This window comes from Phaseolus vulgaris, chromosome 5 (genome assembly GCF_051622355.1).
Source record: "Phaseolus vulgaris cultivar YP4 chromosome 5, ASM5162235v1, whole genome shotgun sequence".
Lineage (NCBI taxonomy): Eukaryota > Viridiplantae > Streptophyta > Magnoliopsida > Fabales > Fabaceae > Phaseolus > Phaseolus vulgaris.
In genome coordinates, this window is record NC_143502.1 from 5,453,609 (window position 1) to 5,477,961 (window position 24,353).

Below are 24,353 nucleotides of genomic sequence, written 5' to 3' on the forward strand. Positions count from 1 at the left end.
TATTAATCAAAAAAAGGTAAGATGCAAATGAAAGGTTGCATCAAATGTAAAACCACGTGAGGAAAGGTTTAGTAGGCAGTGGTGTAGGTCGATGGAACAACCAAAATCATTTGAATCTAAAAAAATTTACAAAGGAATCAAGTGATGAAAGATGTGAAGAATCAATAAGGATAAAAATGGGATACTTACCAAGAAGGGAATAAAGTTCCAAAGTTTACAAAGTTCTCTATTGAAATGGGAGAATCAACAATCGAACACATAACTCAATATCAGATAGAATGTGCAGATATCACAACAAATTAAAATTTAAGAATGAAGTATTTCCGTAGTTTATTAAGAAAAGAATGTTTTAAGTTGGTTCACAACATTACCTCCAAACTTAATTAATAATTAGGCTAAATTGGAAAGGAATTTCCATAAACATTTTTTAGTGTAGAAACTCAATTAGTTAAGTCAAATTGACTTAATGAATATTAAGAGTATAGTAGTGAAATATCAATTTAGATAATTAAAAGCAAAGATGTTAAATTCAAATTCTTGAGCATGAATTGGTCTGTATGGCAACAAGTGAGTTACAATTTTCAACAAGAAAAAAGTTAGTAAACTTATTATTAAGAAACATGGCTCGAATGGACAATAAAGTTGGAAGAATTGAGCAAATAAGGTTTAAAAAAAGAAAGATATGAAACATTTGAAAGACCATTTAGCATATATAAAAGTATCAATTGAACACAGAATAAAGTAAAATGGACTAGAATGAAGATGCGTTATCGAAAATAAATATGTAAATAATGCAAAAATAAAAATTAGGGTTTTCTTAACTATGCACATTGTTGGAATAATGAAAAATTAAAGATATATAGAATGGCTAATCAAATATATAGTTTTAATGTAACAAAAACTAATAAGATTTTTAACATTTTGTTAAAAGATAAGGAAATTAAATCGACTCAATCATAAGTTTGACTCCTTGGAAAAAACAATGGAGAAAAAATATTGTACATATTATTTTTTATATAAGCAATAAACAATAAATTAATGAAAACCACTTCAGGGGTGGTTCAACCCTTATACAAAACATATAAACCCAACTTCTAAACTAAGACTGCTAACCTAACCAACAAAAGCATAACCTAAAACACAATCCTGAAACAATAAAGAGACCATCCTCATGCACGCTAGAGGTTCCAAACACCAATCAAAATAGGAAAACGAAGCAGAACGAGATTTCGCAGAAAACCAAGATCAAACCTTTACTTGCACCAACACAAACACTTCCGACACATCAGCCACACCCCTTTTGAAAATGATAAAATTCCTGTGGTTCTAGATTTCACTCACAACCCCCGCCCAAATTGTACTCCACACACCGTTAACCGAATCAAAGCCTGACTCATCCTGAATTGAGCAAAGTTGGACTTGGGATCAATGTGAAATACAAACGACACACCAAGCCACTTAAAACACAAACACCAAACACGCCAAGAAAAACTGCAATCGAAGAACAAATGGCGGTGAGACTCTTCCTCCTTCCCACACAGACAACACAAATCATTTTCAACCATCATCCCTCGCCTTTCCAGTTTGACCCTAGTAGCGATCTTATTCTCCAGAACCCTCCAAGCAATAACCAAAACAGAAGGCACGACTTTACACCTCTATAGCTTACTAAAAACCGGAGAACCTTCCACCTCGTTATCCCTCATAATTTGGGTATAAGCATAACTAACTGAAAAAGTCTGAAAACCCCCGACCTTCCAAACCCAAATGTCTTCCTCCCCCTGAACCAACCTAACCTTTTGCAGAGCCGGCCAAAACTGATCCACCAAAGGCTTATCCAATTCGAAAAAAGGTCTTCGCCAGACTAAATTCCATACCCACTCACCCTTAGACCAAGACCACAGCTCTGCCACCTTTGCATCATTGGCCAAACACAGAGAGAACGGTCCATCTCCAACCCCATAAGGAAATATCCCTACCATCTCCAACTTTTCATTCAATCCCATCTTCAAAACTTTTTCCCCAACCCTCAGAGGCTCACACCTATTTCAAGTCTTTCCACCAAAGAGAGCTCCTACGACTTTTTCCTTCCTCTCTCAAGCTTCTCCAACCTCCATATTTAGAGACAAGAATTTCCTTCCAAAGACCACCCTTGTCTGAATCCAACCTCCAGGTCCACTTACCTAACAAAACCAAGTTAAAAATCTTTAAATCAATAATACCAAGTCCCCAAATTGTAAATATCATAATGTTTATGATCATTGGACCAATAATTGTATTCATTTTAGGAACAAATATAAAAGGGCTATTATAGATGCAATCCATACTTAAGTGTTGTATGTTGAGACAATCTCGATAGTTAATATCACTAGAAGTATCGAAATTATGATTGCAATGATAGTCAACGTTACTAAACACATCAAGGTATGCCAGGTCTGATTTTTCTAAAGAAAATTTGGATCAAGAGATAGAGAAATTTGAATAAGTGGAAAGCGAGATCTTTCCAAAGGTAAGTGAAATAATGATTATCTAAATCATAAAAAGAAAGGCGATGAAGATATTTTGTTATGCCCAAGGTGCAATATTGTGTTTGATTGATCGACATATAACTTTCAAGTTATTGAAGAATTAAAAGTTGAAATGCACCCAAAAAAATAATGACTTCAAGGTCAAATAAATAGTGCATATGTTGATTAGGAGTAATAAAAAGTTTCCAAAAACATTTTTGAACTATGCAAAGGCACCAATAGGTGAGGAATGATGACTATCATCTGTCATAAAAAAATGAAAAATCAAGGTGTATTTGATCAATTATTCTATGGTGGAAATGAAAGATATGCTATGGCAACTTGATTGAGAAAGTTAGATGACAAAAACTCAATATTGAAGGGTGCAGAGAGAAGGAATTATTTAGTCATGGAACAACAAGGAGAACTTGTCAACTATGACAAATAAATGGGAAATGAAGCAATGGTGATTATGATATTAAGATCTTTTTATGATAAATAAATGAGCATTAAGAAAATGATTGTGAAACATGAGAAGCCTTAATCTAGAAGGTGGGTAATGGGAAGAAAGTTCGGTTCTGGGAAGACAATTGGGTGGGTAGGGGAGCGTTGAAAAGTATTTTTCCGAAGATGTTTACTTTAAGTGTCTTAAAAGCATCCTTGATAGCAGAATTTGGGTTTTGGAACAACAATCTCTGGGAGTGGAAGGTTGGTTGGAGAAGAAATCTTTTTGAGTGGGAAAAGAGTTTAGAGTGTCTCCTGTCTCAGAAAATTCAGGGAGTGAGCTTGAGGACGGGGGTGGAAGATAGTTGGAAGTGGAAGGAAGGGGAGGAGAAAGGGTATACGGTCAAATCAGGGTATCTTCGTCTTCGGGGGGTCGGGTTGGGGAGAGAAACAAGGAGTTTTCGAAGTTTTGGAAGTGTAGAGCTGCCTCTACTGCACAAGTTACTGCTTGGAGGGTGTTGGAAGATAGGTTGGCTACCAAGGTTAATTTGGGAAAACGTGGGATAAGGGTGGTAAGTTCAGTGTGCATTTTTTGCGGGATGGAGGAGGAGTCTTGTTCACATCTATTCTTTGAGTGTAGATTTGCGTGACTCTTGTGGAACCTTTGCAGTGCTTGGTTGGGAGTGCAAAGCGTGTTCCATAATGTTCCTATGTTAAATTTTTTCCCAGTTTATGAACTGTAATGTGACCGCTTCGGTAAATGGGGTTTGAGGGGCGATCTGGATCGCAGTTGTCAATGAGATTTGGAAGCATAGAAACAGAGTAATTTTTATGGGGGTGTTATAGATGTTTTAGAAGTATTTGCCTTGGTGCAACTAAAGGCTTGGTCTTGGGTTACTTCCAAGTCGAAGGATGCGATTTTTTCTTACTCTGCTTGGTGTATTGATCCTTTGACCTGTATGGAGATGATGTCTTGAGTTTTTGTGGGGAGTAAGAGGGAGTGTTGTAGGCGTTTTTTTTGTTGGTCTTTAAGTAGTGGTTTTTTAGGCGGTGGTGGGGATGTGTCGTGAGGAATAGGTTATTGGTTGTGAGCTTTGTATATGGATTAGACCACCCTATAAGTGACCCACATTTATTAATTGTTTATTGTTGATCAAAAAACAAAAAGTAGATGGAACCTGAAATTGTTTAGGTAACTTAAGTGACTGTTACATCACCAAGTCGAGATGTAACATTACTATAAGAAAATCATTAGATAAAGACTAATTTTAGAGACAAAAAATAATTAGTCATAATATTAACTAAATTAAATATTATTTTAAAGACTAAAAAATTTATTGATATCTAAATTAATTTTTATTATTAATAAATAATTTCTAAATTAGTATCTAATTAGTTACCAAAATTTGAGCTACCAACTTTAAAATCTAATTAGTAACTAGTTTTTTTTATCTCCAAAATTAGTCTCTACTTAATGATTTTCTTATAATGATTCATTGTTCTTTCACGAGAGAAAATGTGTTTTCACCTTAAATGACTGATGTTCACAATAGAAATTGAAGGTTTAGAGTTGGTAAGATGAGGTTTAAAATCCTTTTGACCTTCCAATGTTCACTATAGATTTTTTCAACTCTATCAAGTCACTTTCAATAGTTTGTGCACTTAGTGTCTAGGCCTATTCCATAAAGCTTAAAGGTAAGTGAACACACATTTTTTGCACACATATAGCTTTATTGTACATTAAAAATATGTTGGCTCTGGATATTGGAATGGCAAGAAGGAGAAGGAGAAACATGTGGAGGTTCATACCAAACGATCGAACTCGATCACCACTTATTATGACAATCTTAAAACTGAATAAAGGTAAATTTTTTCAGTAATTGTAAATTTTCTCTTATCATTCATTAATCAATTTATTAACAGGAATCTGAACACTATCTCTCCACTTTCTTTCTGTGTAAATGGAGTAATCAAATTTTAATAAAACTTAAATATTAATAAGGATCATTTTGAATTATTTAATAATTTTAAATTAGGTCCTTACAGTTTTCTATAATTAGATGATTCAACTTGTTCTATCTATTAATTGAACATTTTTTTAACCATAGTTACGGTTGTAAACATGTACTTTTGATTGAGAATTAATAACAAGTTCAAATAACCCTTAAAAAGTGAGAATTCTCTTTACATATATGCCAAAATGTCAATATCATATTAATAGACTATTTACATATATATTTGTAGTTAGTTTTCAATAATGAAAATTACACATAAATACTTAATTAAAAAAAAATATTTTACAGAATAATTAGAAAAATGTTTTAGAGAATAAAAAATTCCGTAGTTTAATTGAAATTTATTTTAGTTTTAAAAATAATAATTAAATTCTTTCATTTTCAAAATTTTGTACTTACATCAAGTGAACAAATTTATTTATTATAAAGAAAATATTCATTGCTAAAGTTTCAAAAAATATGGTGAAAGAAGAGAGAGAAAATTTTGTATGTTATGTTAATTATTTTTTTCCCCTTTTAAATATTCAAAATTTTTTTTAAAAAAAATCCCTTTTCAATTAGGAAATTTCTTTTAGGAAACTATGAAAGGGATGACATTTTTTTCAGCAATATTTATTTAATGGACATTTTTTTTCATCATTCCTTCTTTATGAAAAGAAAAATCATCTAAACTTGATATAATAACATTTTTATGAAAAGAAAAATCATCTAAACTTATATTTATATTTATTATGTTCCATCTATATATTATTTTTTTAAAATATCTTATTAAGTTGATCGTTCAATATCCTCCCGCTCTACTTTTTTTAGTTATGGAGATGGTTACAACAATGTGGAAACAATAATTGTCTTTAAATGATAGTTCAAATTTTTCCACATCTTTTGAATGCATTTATAGATAAATTTTCTTATAAGTTCCTTTTGAAAAAATAATTTAAAATTAATTAATTACAGGTTAGAAGTTTTTCTCTTATTATTATGTACTGTATTTCATTTTCCTATAAATTTAATTTACAACCATTGGTTGGGAGAAGGAGAGCTACAAAAGCGAATCATTAAATAGAAATAAAGTAAGCTTAGAGGCAACAAAATAATTAGGTTGTTATATTGCTAAATTAAATATTATTTAAAAATTAAAATTTTTATTGTTATCTAAATTAGTTTTTATTATTGATAAATAACTTTTAAATTGAGATCTAATCAACTATTAACTTTAGAATTTAAATAATTGGTACTTAAAACCTTGGTAACTAATTAAATACTAATTTATAAACTATTTATCAATAATATAAATTAATTTAGATACTAATAATATTTTTAGTCTTTAAAATAATATTTAATTTAATAAAAATAATAGCTAATTATTTTTTATCTTTAATATTGATCTTTAATTATGTTCTAGTAATGGAGACATATTAGTGAGTAATGAAGATATGAATGATTGTGGTTATTGCTATTGTGAAGTTTCCCAAATTACGAACTCTTGAATTGATGCATTGACAATGAAAATGGACACATCTGCAACATAGTTTTCCTTCTCTTTCTTCTTCTTCATAATAACTTATTTTCCTACTTTATATAGATGCCATAGTTATTTTCATTATTTTGTTTCTGGACAAACATCTGAAATATCATTCTTAATATAATTTTACTTTTTGTTGATAAAAAAAGGAAGGACAAACATCTCAAGGTTCATACAAGATGACCAAGCTCTATCACCACTCATTTTGACAATCTTAAACCAGAATAAAGATAATTTTTATTCTATAATTGCTAATTTTTTCTTATCATCGACTAATAAATTTATTAACAGGATACTAACTACACTATCTCTCCACTTTCTTTCTACATTTTTACCATTGTAAACTTGTACTTTTGATTGAGAATTAATAACAACTTCAAAACGATGACGCTTAAAAAGTGAAAATCTTCATTACATATATACCAAAATGTCAATATGATATTTATAGACTATTTATATATATATATATATATATATATTTGTAATTAGTTTTCTGTAATGAAAAGTACAGATAAATACTTCATTAAAAAAAATACAAGTTTAAAGATTCAATTAGAAAAATGTTTCACAGAATAAAAAATTCCATAGCTTAATTGAAATTTATTTTAATTTTAAAATAATAATTAAATTCTTTCATTTTCAAATTTATTTATTATAAAAAAAATATTCATTACTGAAGTTTCAAAAATATGAAAGAAGAGAGAGAAAATTTTGTATACTGTTACTTTTTTTTCTCTTTCAAATATTCAATTTAAAAAAAAAAAATCCTTTAGAGATTTATTTAAGGAAACTATGAAATGGATAAACTGAGGATAAGATGTAATGTAACTAGTTTATTTTCTCAGAAATGTTTATTCAATGGACATTTTTTTCATCATTCTTTCTTTCCTCTAAATAATTCATGCATTTTATATTTGTCAACGACATTCTACTTCTAATTGGTTATTCATAAAATATGGCAGGTATTCTAAAGAAAATAGTAAAGAAAAAGAAAGAATGGATTCATGTTAAGGGTGACATAGGAAGAAATGCTCTTCATTATGCAGCATGTACAAGTTACCTACATAGTGTTGAGTACTTGCTTCAACATTGTCATACCTGCAATATGGAAAGAGACAACAATGGCTTTTTTCCTCTTCATTTGGCTTCTGCATTTGGACATATAGAAGTGCTAAAGAAATTGCTTGAAAATTGTCCAGATCCCAGAGAAATAGTTGATAACAAAGGTAGAAATATTGTTCACATTGCAGCTATAATGAGAGAGTTTAATGTGGTAAGGTACGTCTTGCAAGACGCAAAGGATGGAGTTAAAGATATGATAAATGGTAAAGATTACGCTGGAAACACTCCGTTGCATTTGGCTGCCTCACACTCTCGTCCAAAAATTGTGCAAGCCTTGACATGGTACACAAAAGTGGATTTGCATTGCCTTAACAACAACAACCAAACAGCTCTCGATGCCTTTGAGCAATTTAAACAAGAAAATAATCTGCCCTTCCTCCAAGCAAGTATATATAGAATATTGTGTTTGCTCAAACATTCAAGATTTAAATATGCGTTTTTAGTTTATAGTGAATGATATGAGAATATATGTTCAATTGGGCTCTTAATTGATCAAAATTCATCTAGGATAATTATGTTGAGGAATGAATTTTTGTTTTATTTCTCATTAATCCTCACTTTTTCTTTCTTTCTTAATCTGTGGTAAATTTCATGCACATAAATTGTCTAAATTGTCCAAAAGATTAAGTAGTATCATTAGTGCTCTCCTTACACACTTGGACTACTTATTTTTCTATTGCCTGTGTTGTTGAATTTTTAACACAAACTTGTATATGCAGTGGCTAACATGGTGCCAACTAAAATCTGTTGGTGTACAAAATGCTAAAAGAGGGTTACACTCTATCGAGATCCCTTCCCCTTGCAAACCAGAAGCCAAAAACACAGATTTTTATAAAGATAGAATCAACACCCTTATGGTGGTTTCAACCCTTATAACTACAGTAGCATTTCCTGGAGGTTTTACTTTGCCTGGTGGAAATAATAGTTCTAGTCCAAGAAAACAAGGGATGACTGTTATGCTGAATCACATGTGGTTTAAACTATTTATTTTCTGCATAACAGCATCCATGTATGGTGGCATTAGTGTTACTATTATACTCCTTTGGGCTCAATTGGGAGATATAACTTTGGCTCTTTTGGCCCTTAAAGTGGCAACGCCCCTTTTAGGAGTCACTCTCGCAACCCTATCGGTGGCATTCTTGGCTGGTGTCCATCTTGTTATAAACGATCTCAGTTGGCTGGCCACTACTGTTCTAATTTTGTGTGTGGTTTTCATTCTCCTGCTTTTGTTACTATACACTCTTCTCTGGTTTCCCTCAGAATCAAGCAACCTAATAATGCGATACATTTCTTTCTATCCTTTTCGGTTTCTCACATGGTTATTTGAAGATTCAATTGAAGGTAGGTAGTTTCGGAAACACTACTGAAGTTTGTGCATCTTTGTTGATTTGTTTTCTTCTTTATCTTTTCCTTACACGAAAATCATTAAATAGAAACTAAATTTAAAGACCAAAATAATTAGTTACTATATTGAATAAAGTAGAAACCATTTTATAACCTAAAAAAAATGATTGATATTTAAAGTAGTTTTTATTTTTAAAAAAATTTATAAAGTAGTTTCTAAATTTGTATCTAACCATTAACTACCAAGGTTTTACTTACTAACTACTTTATATTGTAATTTAGTCTCTATTAGTATTTTAAAGACTAATTTAGAATCTAAAATATTAGTAGTTAAAACCTTGGTAACTCATTTAGATACCAATTTAAGAACCATTTTATAAATTTTTTATTAATAATATAAATCACTGTAGATCTTATTAATTTTTTAATTTTTAAAATAATATTTAATTTAGTCGACATAGTGACTAATTATTTTTACTCTCTAAATTTAATTGTTATTTAATAATTTTTTTATAGTGTCTTTAAGACGGAGATTTAACTTCGTTTTCATCGTGGGCATCTTAATTGGAGTTTTGCATCTTATATAATTGCATGCTACTATAATCATCATTTTTATGTGCAAAATCATTTGAATTTATAAATGTTTTATAATCAAGTATATAATAATAATAATGCTCTCTGAAAAATAATTTTATATATACATGCATCATTAGAATAGAAATAAAAAAATTAGCTGTGTCTAAACAATAAATATTGATAAATATTTTTTTTATCAAGCAATAAATTAATAAATATTTAATTCTTGTATGGTGATTATGTACTTTTTTTAAGAATTAAAAGGATTTTTCTGATATGTTAGTCCTATACTGTTATCTTGTAGCATTCTTCCTGTTATAAATATACTAATAGCATGCTTATGCTGCAATTCCATGCTTATTATAATGAGTTTAATTATTTATTGAGTTTCATAAATGAATATGAGGTTCCTTAATTGAAATTCAAACGAACGAAGTTGTCAATGATCAATTTCATAAGTTTATAATGAATTGTTATAATAAGGTGTCATGAAATTATGTTGGTGTGATGAAACTTATTTATTTATTTTTTTATGAATGATTTGCTTTATGTTTTCAAAAGGAAGGATATGATTGATTGCATTATAGTTATTATAGTTTAATTTTGTTTTTATTGATTACATAACCTAACTTTCTTTCAGATGAGATGAAAGGCCCCTCAGATCATTAGAGAGTATCCATGATCAATATCTGAAGTTATGAACTGAGTTTGGTGCATGTTATTTAACGTGTTTGAGTTATTATTCGACAAAATGGTATTATTAAAGGACCTAATAAGACACTTCCTTGTGGTATTTTATCGAAGTTATTTGATGTCATCTAGATATGATTATGTGTTTGTAATAAGGACAACATATGTTGAAGGAAACATGTAGTTTTACATAATCTGTTAATCTTTATACGTAATTAACATTCTATATTAATTTGGTTATGTATGCATTTATTTGGGTAACTTCAAAAGATGTATACTTCTCTGAAGGGTGAACCTTTCCTACGTTTGTTTAGTCTAACTGCTACTAAGTGTTATTTTAGAATTTTCAAAGCAAATTGATTTGACAATTTTTCACTGCTTTCACAGTTACTTGTCTTTGATTTGATGGGAAATTTCATTATTTAAAAATAATATTTAAATTTATTGAATTTTGAATCGATGTTATTTTAAATTATTATTATTTTTTAAATATTTTGTTTTAATAAGATAAACTAAATTTTTTGAATTAATTTTCTCATTTGTATAAGTATTTTAAATAGTAAATAATTTAATAATTCAAAAAATATGAACATTAATAAAAAAAAATTCAGTTTTAATTGATGCTATTCTTTTGTCAAAAATTTATTAAGATTTTTTTAGTTGAATTAACATATTTTTTTTGGGTCAATGTTAATTTATGAAGCCAAACACTAAATAATGACTTTTAATGAATATAACTATATATAGTCTCTTATACTCATACTTTAAACATTCTTACTAACTTAAATATCCAAGTCTTTTATAGATGAACTTCATCATTTTCCTTATATATACACTACAAGAAAATCATTAAATACAAATTAATTTTAGAGATCAAAATAATTAGTTACTATATTGACCAAACTACAAACAATTTTAGAGACTAATTTTTTTGTTTTTAAATTAGTTTCTATTATTGTTAAATAGTTTCTAAATTGGTATCTAATTAGCTACCAAGGTTTTAACTACCAATTATTTAGATTCTAAATTTATAGCAAAAACCTTGGTAGCTAATTGGATACCAATTTAAAAACTATTTTACAATAATAGAAACTAATTTAGAAACCAATTTTTTTAGTTTCTAAAACGGTCTCTAATTTAGTCAATATAACAATTAATTAATTTTTATCTCTAAAATTGATTTCTATTTAATGATTTTCTTGTAGTGACACAAAGTTTGATACAAAGATAAATGTTCTAATTTTCATTTCGAAACTCTCTAAATCCATTTTCGGTAAGAATATTATTAAAAAAAAAATCTACCAAATGACAATTTTTTACTACCTTGATCGAGATTATTTTCTATTAAATTTTACACCATATTTAGGCTGATATCAAGTAAAGTTAATGTTAGAATGTAATGTAGTTGATTTAAGATTTTCTCTTAACGTTCCGCTCTATATTAGCTTAAAAAATGTCTTATAATTAAGTTGAGGACACTCAAAATTAACTTAATTAGAGAATAGGAAGAGAAGACGAAAAGAAGAGACATGAATTTTAGAATGTGGAGATTTTTACATTTTTATTTTTTTAGTCAAATTTAAAATTATCTAATTTTAAGTCATTCATTTTAGTAAAATTATAGAATTTCATTTTTTAGAATTCTATGTCTAAATAATATATTTTGTTATAAAATATTTTAATTCTTTTTATAAAATTGACTTATTTTATTAAAATTTCCTATCAAGCATGTCATTGAAATAACTACTTCTTTAAATGGAGAAAAACAAATATAAGATTTCCTTACTAATTATGACTCTCATAGATGTGTATGCTCCTATGCATTTGTATGTAAAAATTGTATAAATCCTCAATGAGGTAGAAAAGTTTGAGGTTAGCCTAATAAATAACATTTACAAGATAAAAATGGAAAAATAGTTCAAATAAAAAAACCTAGATGTAGACATGACAAAAAATTAACATGCTCATGAGTGCTATAGACATATTAATGATGGATCTGAAACTAGTTTGTAGAGGTAAATGTTTGCTAAATTCACTTCATCTCCATGGATAGAGTATGATTGCAATTTTAACGAAATAGAGAGAAAATTACTTGGAATTATAAATGGGAGTAAATCTCATACAACGTGTTTTGAGTTTAAATATTTGGGTTCAATATTACAAAATGATGGAGAACGTAATGAAGATGTCACAGATAAGAAACAGACAAAGATGGTTAAAAGGGAAAAAAGTTATCGGGAAAGTTGGTGAAAAAGAACGGGATATGGCGGATACTTAGTCTTACCGGAAAAAACACTCCCTCACCGGAAAAAAACTCCCAGCCTCACCTGTTTCTCTCTTCAATCATGCTCACGAATAGGTTTGGTAAGAGATCTTTGTTTACAGGTTGAATCATATGTCAAAGGCTTTGTGCGTTTTAGAGGACTTTAATTCTATTAGACGGCAGGAGGAGAGGAAGAGTCTGATCTCTGTGTTAGATTACTCTAGAGAAATAAAAAGTTTTATCGCTTTTATTGAAAAATCTGAATTGGTGGATATATCGCTGGTTGACAAGAAGTTTACTTGGTATAAACCCAATGGTATGGTGAAGAGTAGGATTGATAGGTACTTGTGTCAAATGAATGACTCGATTTGTGACCACACTGTCAACAATTTGTTTTAAACATATCTGTATCTGATCATTGTGCAATTATATTAAAAGATGTGAATGTCGACTGGGGTCCGAAATCTTTTAGGTGTTTGTTGGATGTTTGGCAAAAAGATGGTAGATTTAAAGAGCTGGTGAGTTTGAAGTGGTCTAGCTACGAAGTTAAAGGAGGAGGGATATATATCTTCAAAGAAAAATTGAAAAAGCTCAAAGCAGACTTAAAAGTCTGGAACAAAGATGTTTTTGGGGATGTAAATCACATTAGTGAGAACTTGCAAAAGAAGATTATTGAGTTAGATGATCGAGATGATGAAAGAGGCTTAGCCGATTTAGAAAGAGAAGAAAAAAGGTCTATGTTAGCTGACTTTAATAAGTTTTGTTTAAATAAGAGGCGATTATGCATCAGAAAGCAAGGAAAAAGTGGTTGAAACAAGGTGACCTTAATACAAAAGTTTTTCACTCGTCAATTAATTGGAGGAGGGCAAGGAACGCACTACATGGGATTTTCGTTAATGGCAGTTGGTGCAAGGATAAGGACGTGGTCAAGGACAAGGTTAGAGAATTTTTTGAAGATAGGTTTGCCAGGAATGATGTCTGTCAGGTTAGGTTGGACAATGTTATTTTCAATACCATCTCAGAGGCTGACAATGAGATGTTGATAGGTGAATTTTCTGAAGAAGAAATTAGGGTAGCTTTTTGGAGTTGTGACAGTTCGAAGAGTCCTGTCCCCGATGGTTTTAACTTTGGTTTCATAAAATTTAGCATGGATATTATTAAAAAGGACGTGGTGTTGGTGGTAAATGATTTTGCAACCAACGGTAAATGGCCTAGGGGATTTAATGCGTCGTTTTTATGCTTAATCCTAAAAGTTGACAATCCTTAGCAGCTCGGCGAGTTTAGACCCATTTCGTTGGTTGGTTGCTTATATAAAATTATCTCAAAAGCGTTGTCTTTATGTTTGAAGAAGGTGATTAGCAAAATTATTGACCTCAGATAGTCGGTTTTTCTTGAAGGAATGGGTTTGCAGGATAGTGAGTTAGTAGCTAATGAGGTTTTGGAAGAAGTAAAAAGTAAGAAGAAGAGTTGTGTTTTCTTCAAATTTGATTATGAGAAGGCTTACAACACAATCAGTTGGGAGTTTATTTATTATATGTTAGCAAGGTTAGGTTTTTATGGTAAATGGATCCTTTGGATAAATGGTTGCTTAGAATCTGCTTCTGTGTTAGTGCTCGTGAATGGAAGTCCTACTAAGGAATTTTTTCCCAAGAAGAGGCTACGTCAAAGAGATCAGTTAGCTCCGTTTTTGTTTCTTATAGTGGCAGAGGGAATGGTAGGGGTCTCATGATTGGCAGAAGAGAAAAATCTAATAGATAGTGTGGAGATTGGAAGGGTCAAAGTGAGGGTAAACATGTTACAATATTCTGATGACACATTGTTTTATTGTGAAGCCAACAATAAAAGTGTATTCAATATTAAGGCAATTCTGCTTTGTTTCGAGCTTGCATTTGGGCTTAGGGTTAATTTTTTTAAGAGTAAAATTGGTGGGACGGGGATAGACTAGCTTTCGCTCCAGCGGTTTGCAGCAATTTTGAACTGTGACATGACGGTAACTCCTTTTATCTACTTAGGGTTGTCGATCGGGGGGGGGGGGGGGGGGGGGTGCCACAAGCGAGGTGTTTTTTGGAGTGGGGTGGTAGAGAGAGTTAAGTCTAGGCTGAGTAGGTAGAAGGGACGGTGTTTGTCGTTAGCTGGGAGAATTTGCTTGATCAAATATGTCCTTTCTTCTATTCGGCTATTTTTTATGTCTTTGTTCAAAATGCCCTTAGTAGTGGAGGAGAAGATAGTAAGAATTCAGAGGAATTTTCTTTGGGGTTGGGGTTCAGAAGGAATGAAGATAGCTTGGGCCTCTTGGAAAAAGGTTTGTGAGCCTCTTGAGATTGGGGGTCTTGGAATTATCAATTTAGGGATCTTTAACTTGGCTTTGTTGGGGAAATGGATTTGGAGATTGAGGTCGGATAAGGGTGGTTTGTGGAAGGAGATTCTTGAATCTAAATATGGTGGCTGGAGAAGTTTGAGAGAGAACAGGAAAATTTGTAGGGACTCACTTTGGTAGAAAGATTTAAAGGAGGTGTGGGCTTCAGAGGGCTGGGGAAGGAATTTTGAAGACACTTTCAAGTGGAAAGTTGGCGATGGAAGAGAGATCTCTTTCTGGGAGGACAATTGGCTGATTTGTGGTGCGTTGAAGAGGGTTTTCCCGAGGTTGCTTTCTTTGAGTTCGGCCAAAGATGCAAAGGTGGCACAACTTGGTCATTGGATTAATGGTGTTTTTGGCGTTTAGACTAGCGAAGGTCTTTCTTCAGTCTTTAGAGTGTCATCTTCTTCAGGAGTTGCAAGGGCGCGAGATTGGATTTGGAAGAGCAGGATCGTTGAGTTTGAAAGGTTGGAGAGCTTCAAACTTATTCGGTTAATTCTGCCTATGTTTTGTAAAGGCAGGATCGCAAGGAGGAGATGTCTTTTGTGTACAATAAGTTGTGGAGGTGTAAAGCTTTGCCTTCTGCACTTTTCACTGCCTGGAGGGTGTTGGAGAATAAGATTGCTACCTTGGTCAACTTGGAAAGGCGAGGAATTGTGGTCGACAACCTTTTGTGTTGTTTGTGCGAGAAGGAGGAGGAATCTCACCGTCATTTATTTTTTATTGCAGATTTTCTTGGCTTGTTTGGTGTCATTGCTTTGAGTGGCTTAGCGCGAAATTCGTGATTCACATTGAGCCCGTGCCAAAAAAATTTCAGTTCGGGTTGTGCAATGCTTCAGGTTTGGTTAATGACTTTTGGGGAGCAATTTGGGTTGGAGTGGTGAGTGAAATTTGGAAACACATGAACAATGTCATTTTAAAAAAAAAGGAAAGCTTAAAGTGTTTGCAATGGTTCAAGTCAAGGTTTGGTCTTGGATTTATTCAAAAACTCGAGGTAAGTCGTTCTCTTATTCCAATTGGTGTTTGGACCCCTTAGCTTGCATGAGGTTGGTTTCTTAATGCTCTTGTTGTCATTTTGTTTTTCTTTGTATCTTTGATTTTATCTGATTGGTAAGTGTTTCTTGGAAAGTAGGAGGAGGTTAAAGTGCGATTTGTATAATGGTTGGATCATTCCTGAAATGATTCTTATTTATTAATTCCTTGTTGTTGATAAAAAAAAAGGAAAAGTTATCAAGGATTAACTATGATTGCAAAGAACCAACCAAGCTTAATAGTCTTGTTATAATGCCATATGTTCGGCTATCTATACTCTAATATTGAATAGCAGGATTAGAAAAATTGAAAATGTTAAAAGGGTTGCGTAGTCACATAATAAAGGACAGAAGTGAAATAATTGTATACGAGTAATTAGGAGACACTGATTAAAAAGAATAAAAATATTATTTGAGGTGGTTTGGAGTATTTTTGTTCTCAGATTCTATTCAATCCTTTTAATCAATCAAATCAGTCTCTGGGTTTGTTTCTGAAATAGAAACTAACACAAACCAGCAATGGACATTAATATTAAGTCACTACTTTGTTTCAATCAATCAAATCAATCCAAGAGACTTGGCCTTTGGGTGTGGGCACATGGTGAGTTACTAAATTATTAGTCTCATTCCTCTTATTGTTATTATTAATTTATTATTATTATTATTATTATTATTATTAATTTATTATTAATTACAATATTTTGGAAAAACAGACTTGCAGGGAGTGTGGATACAAGAGGATCAATACTCGTCTTAGGGTGAACAGCGGGTGAATGTAATTAATAAAAATCAAGCACATTAATTTACACACTTTGCATAACATACCTTTCCAATTAGGATTCATTGTGTGGTTAAGAGTCTAAAATGAACATGCTTTCTGGTTGTATGAAGAGTACTGAAAATGTGGAGATAGATTGGCCACTTTCTCTGTATATGTATTATTTTAATTGTATTTTTCTCTCGGGATAAATTTTTAATTTTATAGTTTTTAATGATTTGATTTTTGGTTAAAAATATTTAAAAATTAAGTAACTTTCATATTTATAGTTTTAACAATTATGTGATTCTGATTTACACATAAAAAAAATTAGTTTACCTTTAATTAATGGTCCACTTTTTAATAGCATGCTAATATGATAACTATAAGGAAATGCTTTTGAAAATTAAGGCAACACTTTTCCATATAATCAAAACTAGTTTACAGTGATCAAAACATGTTATTGGAGCTCTCTTCTTCTTGTTTTTTCTTCAAAATTTGATGAAAGATCAAGATTGTAGCATCTCTTTACTCATTCCTTGACGTATTAACTACGATTTTCTCAACTTTCCTAAACTCAACATTTAAGTCATGGGTTAATAAGTGAGTTTTTGCCCCAAAAGGATATTTGATAGAGCTTTTATAGTACATCTTTGTATGCATTATTTTAAACTTATTCAACTTTTGATAGTGTCATATATTGATAAATTAACTATGATTTATTTTAATGAGTCTTATTAATCTTAATTATTAGTTTTCATATTTTATTTCTCATTTTAAGAATCAATCTTACAAATTTTGTATATTCAATTATTACTAAAAAAAATTATTTTATATAATGATAAAAACCATAATTATATTACGTCACTACATGTATAGGAAAGGGGTTTCTCTCTCCCAAATTACAATCTAATTAGGTAGGATACTAATAATGAGATTCTATAATTATTAAATTAATTGCATATAATTGGGTACAATATCATACAATAATTGCATATAATTTGATAATTATTATTTCCTTAATACTCCCCATCAAGTTGTTGGTAGGTGAAGATCAAGAACCCCCAATCTTGTGTCGTAGCGTAAAAAATCATTCCTTGCCTAGTGGCTTCGTAAAAATATCTGTGAGCTGATATTGTGTTGGTACATATGAAGGACTGATTATCCAGATTGTAATTTTTCTCGCACAATGTGGCAGTCTATCTCAATGTGTTTTGTGCGTTCATGAAATACTGGGTTTGCTGCTATATGTAATGCCGCTTGATTGTCACAAAAGAGTTGAGCTGGCAAGTTACATGGCACCTTTAAATCCTGCCACATATATCGCAACCAAACTATCTCCAAACAAGTATTGACCATTGCGCGGTATTCTGCCTCTGTTGATGATCTTGATACGTTTGTCTGTTTTTTTTACTTCCATGAGATAATAGAGGAACCAAGAAAAATGCAATACCCAGATATTGATCTCCGAGTTGTCTGACAACCTCCCCAGTCTGAGTCGCAATAAGCTGTCAATGTCAGATTGTTTTCGGATGGCAATAGCAATCCTTGTCCTGGTGATCCTTTTATGTACTTTAGGACTCGAATTGCGGCATCCCAATGAGGTTTCCGTGGATCCTGTATATATTGACTTAGGGTCCGAACCGAAAATGCTAAGTCAGACCGAGTAACCGTGAGGTATATCAGTCGTCCCACGAGTCGACTGTATTTGATTGGATCCTTTAATAACTCTCCATCGTCTGGTGTGAGTTTTAGGTATTGTTCCATTGGAAATTTGTCTGGACAAGCACCTGTGAGTCCCGTATCCTGCAAAATATCAAGCGCATATTTTATTTGGGACATGTAAATATCAGCTTTGGAACAGGAAAATTCAATCCCTAGAAAATATTTTAGGTCTCTCCAAGATCTTTAATGCGAAATTGTTGTAATCAACAATCTTTAACATGCTGAATTTTTGTCAAATCATTTCCTGTCAAAAGAATATCATCCACATAAATCAAAAGGGCAGTAAATGATGAGTTATTCTGTCTTGTGAATAGAGAGTAATCTGTCTTGGACTGTTAAAATCCTACAGATTTAATCACATGAGAAAATGTTGAAAACCATGTTCGAGATGCTTGTTTGAGACCATAAAGGGATTTGTTGAGTCGACATACAATGTTCTCCCCCTGTCGATGATGCCCGGGTGCCAAGTCCATGTAAATAATTTCATGCAATGTGCCATGTAAGAAGGCATTTTGCACATCTAGCTGGAACCAATTTCTGGATGTTGCAATGGTGAGGAGACACCTCAAAGTTGTTAATTTTGATGTTGGTGAAAAAGTTTCAGAATAGTCGACACCTTCAATCTGAGTGTACCCCTTTGCGACAAGGCGCGTCTTATATCTGTCGACGCTACCATCTAAGTTGTACTTGATTTTATAGACCCATTTGCATCCGATGGGTTTCTGTCCAGCGGGTAACGGTGTCAAGGTCCACGTTTGATTTAACTACAAGGCGGAAAGCTCTTCGTCCATTGCTTTTTGCCAATTTGGATCAAGGATAGCTTGAGCATAAGTGTGAGGTTCTTTGGTGGCTGTGATGTTAAGATTGCTACCTTGGTCAACTTGGAAAGGTGAGGAATTGTGGTCGACAACCTTTTGTGTTGTTTGTGCGAGAAGGAGGAGGAATCTCACCGTCATTTTTTTTATTGTAGATTTTCTTTTGTTTGGTGTCATTGCTTTGAGTGGCTTAGCGTGAAGTTCGTGATTCACATTGAGCCCGTGCCAAATTTTTTTCAGTTCGGGTTGTGCAATGCTTCAGGTTTGGTTAATGACTTTTGGGGAGCAATTTGGGTTGGAGTGGTGAGTGAAATTTGGAAACACATGAACAATGTCATTTTTAAAAAAGGAAAGCTTAAAGTGTTTGTAATGGTTCAAGTCAAGGTTTGGTCTTGGATTTATGAAAAAACTCGAGGTAAGTCGTTCTCTTATTCTAATTGGTGTTTGGACCCCTTAGCTTGCATGAGGTTGGTTTCTTAATGCTCTTGTTGTCATTTTGTTTTTCTTTGTATCTTTAATTTTGTCTGTTTGGTAGGTGTTTCTTGGAAAGTAGAAGGAGGTTAAAGTGCAATTTGTATAAGGATTAGATCACCCTGAAGTGGTTCTTATTTATTAATTTCTTATTGTTGATAAAGAAAAAAGTAAAAAGCTATCGAGGATTAACTATGCAAAGAACCAACCAAGCTTAATAGTCTTGTTATAATCCCATATGTTCGGCTATCTATACTCTAATATTGAATAGCGGGATTAGCAAAATTGAAAAAATAAATAAAAAATAAAAAATGAAGAGTACTGAAAATGTGGAGATAGATTGGTCACTTTCTCTGTATATGTATTATTTTAATTGTATTTTTCTCTCGGGATAATTTTTTATTTTTATAGTTTTTAATGATTTGATTTTTGGTTAAAAATATTTAAAAATTTAGTAACTTTCATATTTATAGTTTTAACAATTATGTGATTCTGATTTACACATAAAAAAAATTTAGTTTACCGTTAATTAATGGTCCACTTTTTAATAGCATGCTAATATGATAACTATAAGGAACTGCTTTTGAAAATTAAGGCAACACTTTTCCATATAATCAAAACTAGTTTACAGGGATCAAACCATGTTATTGGAGCTCTCTTCTTCATGTTTTTTCTTAAAAATTTGGTGAAAGATCAAGATTGTAGCATCTCTTTACTCATTCCTTGGCATATTAACTATGATTTTCTCAACTTTCCTAAACTCAACATTTAAGCCATGGGTTAATAAGTGAGTTTTTGCCCCAAAAGGATATTTGATAGAGCTTTTATAGTACATCTTTGTATGCATTATTTTAAACTTATTCAACTTTTGATAGTGTCATATATTGATAAATTAACTATGATTTGTTTTAATGAGTCTTATTAATCCTAATTATTAGTTTTCATATTTTATTTCTCATTTTAAGAATCAATCTTACAAATTTTGTATATTCAATTATTACTAAAAAAAATATTTTATATAATGATAAAAACCATAATTTTATTTAAATTTAAAAGAAAGAAAAAAAATCAATTATAGACTTATTTCAAGAATAAAAGCAAATTTTCTTAAGAGAAAACTACACCATTTAAAAAAATACATTTATTATTTGTATAGATTATAAATGCTAAATAGGCTCAAAGTAGCAAAGATGGAATATTTATATAAATTAGAGCGTGTGGCCCTTAATCACAAGGTCGGAGGTTCAAACCCTCCTTCTAGCGCTTTTGATGTTTCTTAAAATATTAGCATTTTTTACTATTTTGCTTTTAGCTATTTCTAATTATTTTATTTTTAATATGTCTATTTAATACTTATTTTAATTTATAAATTTTTATATTATTTTATGATTCTATATATCTCACCTACATTTTATTTTATATAAATATATTTACTATATATTACCCACGTTTTAAAAAATGTTATATTTATCAATATATTCACATATTTATATAAATTATATGTATAACACATTTTAATAATTATTATTAAGTGTACTGGACAGGACGGGTTGGTGCATAGTGATCAGACTCTATACACCCAGCTTCACCCCCTCACTTCTACCTTTTTTTATCATCTTTTTTTTAGTCCCTCCAAAAAAAGTAATTAAGATAAAAGATAAAGAAATATTTTATCTATTGTGATATTATTTTGAAGATGAAAGATATAATTGTTATTGTTTAAATCTGTTATCATATTATTTTGAAGATAAAGAGATATTTTATAATAAGCAAGTTTGTTATATATATTTTATCAGTTGTGATATTATTCTGATGAAAGATATAATTGTTATTGTTTAAATATGTTATCATATTATTCCGGAGATAAACAAATATTTGATCTCTTGTGATAATATGCAAGTTAGTTATATATTAATTAATACATGTTAGTTACATATTAATGAGCATCCATGGTGCACATGTTAAATAGAATGTTTCCATGCTATTAGCACATGAAAATAAGTGGTACCTGTTAGCAAGTGTTTTTTTTAGTTATGTATGTTTTCTATTGAGATTAGATTATCGTCAGTGAAAACTGTTACAAGAGTAGTTATAAAAGGGGCATGAGACCCTAGGTAAAGGTATGTTATTTCTTAATACAAGACTGAAACCGAATACTATCTTATTTTAGTAAGTTCTCACTGACTTGATCGTCGGAGTGTAATAAACAAGTAGAGCCCCTCTATCCTAACAAAGTCATGTTCCAGTGCAAGGAGAAGACGCAAAACATAGTCTAGAAAAGACAGGTTAGAAGATAAGTTTTCTACTCTAGCAAGAAAGTCAACTCGCAAGAACATTAACAAAAACATATTTGAAATTATATTTAGTCATTTTTATTTTTTTCTTTAAAAATGTTTTCACATTTTTTCCTAAACAATAAATAAATTAAATAATACAAAAATAATTTTGATCTTCTTTTGATTTATCTAACAACAATTAAGAGGCACTCAATTGTATTTTCTCTATAAATTTTAAGTGGCTCAATTAATTTTCAACTGAACTGGATGTAACATTTTCATCTTTAATATTGTATTATTTAAGCAAATAGTTTAGAATTATTTTATTTATGTACATTTAAATTAAAATACAAGGTGTTAGTTAAAAAATTTAAAAATTTAAAAATATATTTCACAAAAAAATCAAAATTGGTTTGAAAAAACTTTATATAAAAGAAATATCAATTTATTGATAGAGTCCCTAATCAGATAATAAATTTAAGAAAAATGGTGATTTGATAATTCTTGAAATTGTATAAATTTTTATGTGATTAATTTAAAAACAAATATACATAATAAAAAATAAATTTATAATTAAATAATATAAAAAAATTAAAATAATAATATTAAGAATTTTAATATAATTATATAAAAAATTAAATTTAAAATGTATCATTAATTTGAATTTAAAATGCAATAAGATTTGAATGAAGTCAAAGTCATTCTTCAGATAATTCAATTTTGCAAATTCAGAATCTCAATCTCAATAATTGTTCCGGTATTCAAATCTTGATGGAGAAAGAGAAATGAGAAATGGAAAAAACGTGGTTTTTGTGCATTTATTGTTTCTCAAAAGGTGTTCTTAGTGAATCTTGATGGAGAAAGAGAAAGGGAAAAAACGTGGTTGTGCATTTATTGTTTCGAAGAAGATGTCATTAAAAATAATGGTAAATATATAACTTTCAAACAATTTCATTCAAATAGTTTCATTATATTTATAAATAAATTATTTTGAATAAAAAACCAAAATAATTGATTTGATGATGGGAAAAAATTAATCATTTATTAAAATATAAAATATTAGCAAGTTTTAATTTTTTTATATAGCTAAAATCACAGTATTATTTTTAAATGAAATTAATAACATAATTTTTCAAATTTTTTTTGTGAAATTAACATGAAAGAGAATTGTACATGAGTAAACTTATATATAGTTTTCTGACAAGACAAATTTAAGAAATGAATAAATTAGAAGTAGTGTACTCTAACACAAACCCACCCACCCTAAAATTAAGACAGCGAACGTTAATAATTAAGTTGTACTTGATCTTAGAACAAGAATTCAAGGCTTTTACTTTTTCTATCTTTGATTTTTTCCTCTACATCTATCATTTTTATTTTCTTTATTTTTTTTCATTGTAAAATTCGAAAAATATTTTATATTTAACCATTCAAAATAGTAATTCAAATTTAGTATTATTATACATTATATTTTTGAAATATTAAGCTTAGCGTTTCAAATTTTGCAATCCATTTTGAGAATGAAATAGATTATAAATTGTATAATTTCAATAAATAATTTATATAAATTTGTTCCTATGAACTAATTGAAGGAAATAAGAGAAAACAAAATGTTGTAGCAACTGATTGAATGTAATTGCACAAAATTGCAAAACTGATCTTATTCATTTTGATTTACTCAATCATATATATAATAAAATTACAATTACTGGAAGCTATATAGGAATACTAACATGCCTTTAAACTAACCATTAATGCAATATAACGGTAAAATAGTTTAAGGGTAATAAAATCAGAATTAATAATAATAAAATCTGAATAACCAACATCCTTCCTTAATTCTGATTTGGAACAACCTTCCCAATTTGAGTTATGATATTGTTTTTCTCAATCGCCATCAATTCTTCATTCATATCCTTTTGCCATTTGGGGTGTTGAATGACATCGACAAGTCTCACAGGTTCTGATTCTGCAAGAAAAGCAACGTGAATCAAATCTCCATTGTCATCAACTTCATCATCAAGATTTACTTTGCAATCTTGAAGATGTACAGGTTGTCGTTGCTGCCTTCTTGGTCGCTCCATCATAGTTGCAATTGGAGTTGCAACTTCAGGTTGAATTACTACTTCAGGTTGAACTGCAGCTTCAGGTTGAACTGTAGGTGCTTCAGAGTGATTTCATCTTCCATATCATCGTTCAAAACATAAATATATTGTTTTTTCAAATCTATTTCAGCTGCTGCATTCCATTGCCATTCGTCATCTTCGGCAAATGTAACATCACGACTAACAATCACTTTCTTTGTCATTGGATTGTCCAGTTTGTATCCCCCATGCTTATATCCAATGAAAATGGTCTTCACTGCCTTATCATCCAACTTCGATCTTGCTGCCTTGGGGACATGAGCATAAGTAATTGACCCAAATACCTTCAAGTGTT

At 30.5% G+C, this 24,353-nt stretch overlaps 2 protein-coding genes across 2 annotated transcripts; both read left to right on the forward strand.

The window, feature by feature from the left end:
- Positions 1–7,458: 7,458 nt before the first annotated feature.
- Positions 7,459–10,414, forward strand: LOC150027438 (protein ACCELERATED CELL DEATH 6-like). Its single transcript, XM_090302069.1, has 3 exons — positions 7,459–7,992; positions 8,330–8,951; positions 10,171–10,414. The coding sequence occupies exons 1-3, from the start codon at positions 7,594–7,596 to the stop codon at positions 10,197–10,199; spliced, it is 1,050 nt and encodes a 349-aa protein (XP_090158195.1). The 5' UTR covers positions 7,459–7,593; the 3' UTR covers positions 10,200–10,414.
- Positions 10,415–12,615: 2,201 nt separating this feature from the next.
- Positions 12,616–14,212, forward strand: LOC150027439 (uncharacterized). The gene is made up of 4 exons (XM_090302365.1): positions 12,616–12,799; positions 12,922–13,216; positions 13,387–13,685; positions 13,881–14,212. Exons 1-4 carry the CDS (start codon positions 12,616–12,618, stop codon positions 14,210–14,212), a joined length of 1,110 nt encoding a protein of 369 aa, XP_090158491.1.
- Positions 14,213–24,353: the final 10,141 nt, after the last annotated feature.

Coding starts and splice junctions, on each gene's coding strand:
- LOC150027439 (XM_090302365.1), top strand. CDS start 12,616: ATGTCAAAGGCTTTGTGCGTTTTAGAGGACTTTAATTCTATTAGACGG. Junction 13,217..13,386: donor TTAGAAAGAGAAGAAAAAAG/GTCTATGTTAGC, acceptor CGTTAATGGCAG/TTGGTGCAAGGATAAGGACG. Junction 13,686..13,880: donor AAATGATTTTGCAACCAACG/GTAAATGGCCTA, acceptor TTTTTCTTGAAG/GAATGGGTTTGCAGGATAGT.
- LOC150027438 (XM_090302069.1), top strand. CDS start 7,594: ATGGAAAGAGACAACAATGGCTTTTTTCCTCTTCATTTGGCTTCTGCA. Junction 7,993..8,329: donor ATAATCTGCCCTTCCTCCAA/GCAAGTATATAT, acceptor TTGTATATGCAG/TGGCTAACATGGTGCCAACT. Junction 8,952..10,170: donor ATTTGAAGATTCAATTGAAG/GTAGGTAGTTTC, acceptor ACTTTCTTTCAG/ATGAGATGAAAGGCCCCTCA.